Raw genomic sequence first — 8,329 nt, 5'->3', positions numbered from 1 at the left:
CTCATAAAAGTCCGCCATTACTAGCCGTAATACAACAACGACTACATCCGGGATACATCTCATTCTACTGCGCAAGCCCGAAGGGCCTATGGCATCATAACATCGTTACATCTCCCTTCTTGAACGAGCAAAACAAAGAAATGAAGGGACGGTAAGGTAGGTAATGGACGAAAGGACAAGTGATTAAACAAAACAACTCTAACACTGTTCACTGTTCAGATCTGTTCGAAAAGCCTTTTCACTGGATTCCTAGGTGGTGAAATCCCTGAGGTAAGCGGCTCTCCTAACAATCCTGCCACTTCTAGTAGAGACAGAAGCGGGAAAACTTGGCGAAGCTGGCTGTAAATCTGGCTGCGAGACATCTGGTAACTGCAACGCTGAAGGTTCAGGGGGCACCTGGAGTGTCTCCTCAGTAGGTTTCCTGGTGGGGAGTAGAGTCTGAGGATTGAGCTTCGATTCCCCTATGTCTCCGTCTGGCATCGCTTGAACGTTCTCAGGAACTTTGTATAGATGTGAACGGTTTCGGCGGTAGAGACTTCCATCCTTTGTGCGGACTTGATAGGAACGTGGAACTTCCTGACTACTCACTTGCGCTTTAAACCACTTTGAATGACCTGGTAATGGTCGGACCCGCACCACATCGCCATCTTTTAACGGTTGCAACTCTTTAGCACCTCTGTTGAAGGAGAGCGCTTGCTTGTTTTGTCCCTGTTGCAAGTTCAGGTGTACATCGGGAATGACTTTTGGCTGAAGCAGGTGGCTAGCCATGGGTAGTGCGGTACGGGTTCTACGCGAGAAGAGACGCTGTGCAGGGGTGCTGTCCATTCCTTCTGATGGTGTATTCCGGAAGTCCAGTAGAGACAAGTGTGGATCATGGCTGGCATCAGCCGCTTTTTTCAAGATATTTTTTGCTGTTTTGACACTATTCTCAGCCTTCCCATTGCATTGAGGATACCGTGGAGACGTTTTAACGTCTTCAAACTGGTACTCGGCTGCAAACTTCTGAAACTCAGCACAGTCGAACTGTGGGCCGTTGTCTGTGGTGAGTCGGTCTGGGAGATCATATCTTGCCAGATGAGGTTTCAGCTTGTTAATAACCGCTCTGGCTGTCGTAGACGTCAGTATATCCAACTCGAAGAAATTAGAATAACAGTCAGTTGTAATCAAGTACTAGGTGCCATTGAGCTCAAACAGGTCTGCTGAGATGCTCTGCCATGGTCTTGTAGGTATTTCGTGACATTTCAGAGGTTATTTCTGCTGCTCTGGTTTGTAGCTGTTGCAAATGCTGCACCTTGAGATGAATTCTGTGATTTGCTTGTAGATGCCTGGCCAGTAGAAGGCTTCTTTGGCTCTCCTGAGGCACCCCTGAATGCCCAGGTGACTGGCATGTACTTTATCCATTATGCATTGCCTGAGGCTAGATGGTACTATAATGCGCTCACCCTTGAACACACCATCTTGTATTGACAACTCTTCTCTGAAGAGAAAATAGACCTGCAACTGGGAGGGTACGTCAGCCCTTCTCTCTGGCCAGCCTTGTGTGATAATAGGAGCTAATGCCTGGAGCTCTGCATCAACTTCAGTGGCACTTTTGATTTCCTGCAAGGTTAGTTTCTGAATGGGCACAGACTCTACCGTGTCTATATTCTCAGTTTCAACTTCTGCTGGTGATCTTGTGTCAGCAACATTCCATACCTCCTGGGTGCCAACTGTGTCTTGTTTAACCAGGGGAAGGTAAGCTCGGCTTAGTGGATCAGCCATGTGCATCTCTGTACCCTTTCTGTAGGAAACCTCTAAATAAAATTTCTGTAGACGCAACAGCATTCTCTGCAATCGCTTTGGTGCACTCAATAGACTTTTCTTCATAATAGACTCCAGGGGTTTGTGATCAGTGTCAATAAAGGTCTTTCTGCCATAGACATAGCCCTCAAATCGCTCAACTCCAAAGACAATTGCTAATAGTTCTTTTTTCTGTCTGAGCGTAATTAGTCTCAGTAGGCGTCAGAGCCCTGGAGGCATACCCCACAGGGTACCCATCCTGCATCAAGCATGCTCCAAGACCACTCATAGAGGCGTCGCACTGGAGTACGGTCTTCTTTTGGGGGTCGAAGAACTTGAGCACAGGTGCCTGAGTTAGAACCTGCTTCACTTGATCTAGACACTGACCATGAACCTCTTTGTTCTAGACAAACTCATTGTCCTTCTTGACAAGCTCTCTCAGTGGTTTGGCCAAATCTGCTAGGTTGGGAGCAAATTTCTGCACGTAATTTATCATGCCTAGTACTCTTTGGACACCTTCCTTGTCCGTAGGAGGCGGCATTTTATTGATGGCTTTCAGCTTGTTTGGATCAGCCCGGAGACCCTCCGACGATATGATGTGACCCATGTGGCTGACTTGCTTCTGTCTGAACTGTATCTTCTCTGAGTTGAGCTTGATGCCCTTCTGCCGACAGCGGTTGAACACTTCTCGCAGGTTTCGGTCATGATCTTTGAGTGCTTCCTCATCGGTGTCTCCTGCTCCGAACACCAGGATGTCACCTGCTATAGCCTTCTGTCCTGGTAGGCCTTCAAGTACAATATCAATCCTCCTCTGAAACTCCTCTGGAGCTGGGGATACACCAAATGGCAAGCGAAGCCACCGAAAGCGTCCCCAGGGTGTGACAAAGGTAGTAGCAAAGCTACTTGGCTCGTCCAGCTGTATGTGCCAGAACCCCTTTTTTGCATCCAATACCGTGAACACACGGGCCTTTGATAACAGAGGCAGCACATCATCTATTGTAGGTAAGGGGTAATGATTTCCTTGTAAAGCTTCATTCAATGGTTTCGGGTCAATACACAGTCTAACTTTGCCATTTTTCTTTGTTGTGACCACAAGTGCTGAAATCCAGTTCGTAGGTGTATCAACCTTCAGAATCACTCCAATATTTGACAATCTGTCCAGTTCTTGTTTTAGTGGCTCTCTGAGGGCAATGGGGACTTTCCGTGTAGGTAGCTGGACTGGCTGGACATTCTTGTCTATCTCCAGGTGGAGTAGCCCTTCTAGTTTGCCTTCTCCAGTGAACACGTCGGTGTACTGCGAAATGTAGTCTTCCACCTTGGGACTTTTCTCCTGCACACCGCTTGACTCCACAGAAAGGATATTCTGGCTGCTGACTGTTACCAGCTGAAGGTGTTCGCTGGCCCTCAAGCCCAAAATGGATTTACAATCACCATGAACAAGATGAAACTCAATGCTGTATTTCTTATTGGTCTTGGGGTTGATGACTTTGAATCGCTTCTTGCCCAAGGGTTTGACCTCTGACTGGTTGTACATTACCAGGGTCACGGGGGTTTCTTCCAATTCACTCAAGCCGTTTTGGCCACAGAGCTTTAACACTGTCTCATCAGTCATGATGTTTACTGTTGATCCACTGTCTAACTGAAACTTTTCCTGGTTTCCATTGACCAGTAGGGTGGGAAAAACTTTGTTAGGGGAACGACTGGAGGCTAGTGCATTAACCATCTCTTTCACTTCAATCTCGGCCACATATTCATACTCCTCATCCTTGGATGTGTAATCCACAGACAGCACTTTCTTCTTAGATTCTTGGCAACACGCCGCAAAATGGTTTGGCTTGCCACAATTCTTGCAAGATGTTCCCCATGCAGGGCAGTTCTTCTTCGTGAAAGGATGGTGCCTTGTCTGTCTTGCTGATGTCTGCGAAGATCTGCAGATGTCTATACATTGTCCTAAAGTGAGCTTGCTTGTCTGCAGGAGTTTCTTACGAGCAGAATTGTCATTGATGCCCACCACCATTGTATCACGAATAAGTGAGTCTGTTAATGACCCATAGTTGCATGTCTTCGCTAATTTTCGTAATGCGGTGACATAAGCATCAACTGATTCATTTGACTCTTGGTCCCGACGGTTGAACACATACCTTTCATAGGTCTCATTGCACTCCCCAATGCAGTATTGTTTCATCTTTTCTAAGATCACTTCCGGGTCTTTTCTTTGGTCTTCGTTCTCAAACTCCATAGCATCAATGACGTCTAATGCATCAGAACCGATGCACGTACGCAACGTGGCTGCCCGTCGTTCCTTATTCCTGCCCGGGTTTTCGGGGTCTTTTAGCTGAGCCGCGATTTCGTAATTAGACCACGCTCGAGAGAATCGTTGCCATTTGACAGGAAGATTTCCACCGCTTAAATCCATCCTTTCTGGAAGCGGTATATTCACAGGAACAGTTATCATCGAGGGTTGTGTACCCGAAGCGCCACCACCTTCTTCACTCATGGTAGGCATAACACTTGCACAGAGATATCGACGGAAGAGTTCACCGAAAATACTTCAAAAAACTCACCAAGTTGGCTTCCGGCGAGGCCACGAGCGACAGTACTATAAGTGTTTCACTTCTGACACCACGTAGCGTAGTCTAAAGGAGACTAAACGATGCTAACACACCGGTTTTAATGAAGCTCATAAAGCCCGCCATTACTAGCCGTAATACAACAACGACTACATCCGGGATACATCTCATTGTACTGCGCAAGCCCGAAGGGCTTATGACATCATAACATCGTTACATAATTTGAAAGTAAATTGTCAAAAAAAGGCCTGCAAATGGTGTCATAGTATCGCAATATTAATGACAATGTTTCAATCAAAATATCACAGGGACAATTAAGTTATTGACAACGTCAGTCACAGGTGAGGATTACGATCTCTATATCAAATTTTGTCTATCATCATGAGTTGAATTTTGTAAATCGATGGGCCTTTTATTGTCCGTCACAACGCGAATGTCAGACATGATGTCACAGTCACACTGTGACGATCTTACTCTCACAAAAAGAGCGTGATACTTGAACATAATGTGCCAACCACATTCTGTCATGATCATTACGGTTCTTGTCGAAATAGCTGCCCACCCTCTCCCCCCCCCCCCCCCTCCTTAGCTGGCGAGGCCTTGGTACGCGGAAAAGTTCAGTTAGGGCACCCATAGAAGATCAAGAAGATCAAAACTGGCGTACGGGGAGAACTTTCATTCAGGCTTACCTCTTGATATCCATAGACTAGAAAGGAAGAAATGCTCCGAATTTTCTTTCCCGCCAACATCCTAAGATTGACTAAAAGAAAAATGTTCACGTATTGAACTTCTTTGTTTAATACTCGCCCTCTGTTGGAAAGTGAGTTGATTCTCAGGATCTCGTTTTAGCCACAGGGTGTACACTATTCTGGAATACAACCCACCTATTATTGCCATGGCTACAGCTACAATGGCTGACCAGTTCAAAGAATAGGCTTTTGGCATCCATTCTTCGACCATCCACACACAGGAATTGTCCTTTACGTTTAAGGCCAGGAACAGAGGTATATGGACTATCAATGAAAAGATCCACGAACCGGGAATGATCATCTGAAATAGGAACGTGTTATGCTTAATGTACCGATTCAGTTTTCTTTTTCATACTATTAATCATCTGCGTAGACGTACTAAAAACACGTTTCTTCTTAATAATCACTCTAGTTACTAATAATCACACTTTGTCAGTGACGCACCTTTAGTTTACGCTTGGTTAGTTTGCCAATGTTACCAGCACGATAGTTTACCGCAAAATATCGTTCAGCAGCAATTGCAATCAAAGTGACTACCGAGGAAATTCCAGCAATCCATGCCAAGCCTCCACCCGTCATCAATTTGCATAAAACTGCACCAGCCATCCCATCTGTGTGGGTGGAAGTGAGCCCGTGGAAAGTGTTGGGGGTTATAAAGGTCGCGTACAGCATATCCGCTACAGCCAGATTCACTAGTAGATAGTTGATGGGAATCCTGTGGAGTATCATAAATACATACATACTTCAGTTAGGAGAAGATGAAGAGTAAAAGAGAAAGTCCTTCAAATATACGCGAGTTAATCCATCTCAAGTTATTTTTAGATCACTCCTGGTTTCGGAATCCCTTGGAGGTCTGAAAAAGGCACTCCTGTGACGCAGTTTTTGCTCAGGTACACAGCCCAAATAGCTGATTTTCACTCGTTTTTATCCTGTACAAAAATATCAACGCAGGCTGCATCAACGCAAGCGATGTTTAGAAATATTCTGATCGGGATTACCTTAAGAAGAAGGCCTTTATGAGTGACTTACTCTCTCACTCTTCATTTTTTCTTGCATAACTTCAGAAGAATGGCTGACCTGGACAGAAGCATGGTAATATTATCTACTTGTGCGAATGTACAAGAACCGTGGACATTAGAAATATTGCTAAGAATGTAAATTCTCCAATGGACTTTCGTATTAAGGAAATAACTAATTTTAACCTTTTCGAATGCATTGTTTAGTTGAAAACGGTTGAGGTGCCTGAGTTGTACTTCTTATACCAGGTGAAAATTCAAATATGTGAACATGTAATCGAAGAACTTTAAAAACTTTCTCCCATGTTCACATCAAGCTATGTAAACCACAAGCTAACCAATTTCTATTTCACTGCTATGTAAAGTCGCTGTAAAAACCTTCAGTAGTGTTTCAAGCTGGCTGTGATATTTTAGTTATTTTAGTTTCAACATACCTCATGTCTCGATGTTTCTTTATGATCGCACAAACGAGGCAATTTCCAACAATATCTACGATGACAAGTACGGAGTGTACCGTTGCTATGGCAATGCCAGATGATTCTATCATGACTGACAGTTGTTGGTGATGTTACTCAGTCGCGAGGTCTGCTAGGTTTAATGAAGAGGTGAGGAAGGGTGAATTCCTGATAACTAGATGATTATTTGTGAATACTTGACATGTGAGAAAAAAAACAAAACTGCCAAGCACTGATTATTGAATATCTGATGAATATTTCGTCTTGTAATGTTACCTTGAATGTAAATTAAGGGGACTGAAACTTCATACTTTCGTTACATCACACCATATGTTTACGTTAGTTCAAGTTTTTTTATGATGATTTTCTGATCCCGTAAGTTGGTAACGAAGGACATATCACGCTGTATCTTCGATGGACTTTGCTCCCGTTACAGGGACACATGTACATCGAGTAAACAAAATTGCAGAGAAAGAAAAGCGAACGCGTTAGGAGACCAGGCCGAGCGTGTAAAACCTAACGTGTGAATCCATGTAAATGGCACCGTATCCACAATTTGATGGAACATTTTTCGTTATGGTCGTTATACATCTCATTAAGCAGTTTCCTGCGCGCATAACTTTGAAACAAGGCACAGACCATCAACAACCTAAGATGGCATTTGAGGCACAATTGTTTCAAATTGCATGGCGACCTTTTCTGAGGGAGCGTAAATTATAAACGTTAGGTGATTGAGTAGAGTTGCCGCCATGTTAGATTATTTCAATCTTACTGTCTAGATACTTCTTCCTCTCTAAGCCCAAAAGAAGATAGCGCTTGCTTGATCAAAATGCGCTCCCTCACTCTCATAAGTTAACCGGTGTAACAGACGGCTTTTTTTTTGCTAGCTACCAGGCTATAGCGCTCTGCCCCGCTAAGCCGCGTGGTTCTGTTGGATAGCTAAAATACGCCTGGTTAGCAAATTCCAGACAGACAGAAACAAGGCGGCTATAGCCATTCTGTCCTAAAAAATCATGCGTCCAATTGATAACCTTTTCTTGAATCAGGTGAAAAAAAAAAAAAAACGGTCTTCAATGAAATCCAACTTTGTCGAATCTTTACCACACAAGCTTGGATAGAATAATAGTGATGAGCTTTTCTCAGTGTTGCTATTTTTGACAGCTTGTGAGAAGCAAATGTCCCTACCTTTCTCACGTTGAACACATATTAAAAGTCATCTTTAAAATGGCATAGAGAAGGTATCTTGACAATTCAACTGGATTCCTTGTGTATATACTTATGTTGGGTTTTTTAAGACTACCGACAGTCTTATCATTTTAAACATATAAACATGCACTGCCCACCTGGCAGCAACATGAAAAAAGAAAAAAAAAAAAAAAAAAAAAAAGAAATGAAAAATATTAAAAACTAGAATTTTTCTTTTAAAATAATAGACAAACTCCAGGTAGCAAATTAAGAAAAAAAAAAAAAAAAAAAGAATATTGGGTCGATGCGTATGTACTTGGAATTTATTTAGCCCTGCTTAAACTCTTGCTTTCAATACATGATATCTTCCTTATTTCATACATAGTAATAAACATAATGATTATTGCTAGAAATTTATGCTTTATTCAAAGATGTTCTAACATGAGATGATGCTGATCAGATAAACGACAGTTTTAAAACAATAGATAGGAGATATGACGGCGACTGTTTAATAATGTGAATTGGAAAGAAGAATTGTCATCTTAAACCTGATTGACACCTGATTTCGATCATTG

At 43.1% G+C, this 8,329-nt stretch overlaps 1 protein-coding gene across 1 annotated transcript in view; it reads right to left on the bottom strand.

Annotated features, from left to right (window-relative positions):
• LOC149114266 (QRFP-like peptide receptor) overlaps positions 1 to 6,758 on the bottom strand; it is a 7,105-nt gene extending 347 nt beyond the window's left edge. The window contains exons 1-3 of the mRNA XM_089287719.1: positions 6,549 to 6,758; positions 5,543 to 5,813; positions 5,157 to 5,399 (exon numbers count right to left, since the gene is read on the bottom strand). Of these exons, the coding sequence (XP_089143845.1) occupies positions 5,157 to 5,399; positions 5,543 to 5,813; positions 6,549 to 6,661 (627 nt within the window). The 5' untranslated portion in view covers positions 6,662 to 6,758. The remainder of the gene's footprint in view (positions 1 to 5,156; positions 5,400 to 5,542; positions 5,814 to 6,548) is intronic.
• Positions 6,759 to 8,329: the final 1,571 nt, after the last annotated feature.

This window comes from Orbicella faveolata, unplaced genomic scaffold (assembly GCF_042242905.1).
Source record: "Orbicella faveolata isolate gen_17 unplaced genomic scaffold, um_ofav_v1 contig_14, whole genome shotgun sequence".
NCBI classification, from domain to species: Eukaryota; Metazoa; Cnidaria; class Anthozoa; order Scleractinia; family Merulinidae; genus Orbicella; species Orbicella faveolata.
The sequence above is the reverse complement of the archived record's forward strand: the minus strand, read 5'-3'. Positions and strand labels throughout refer to the sequence as shown.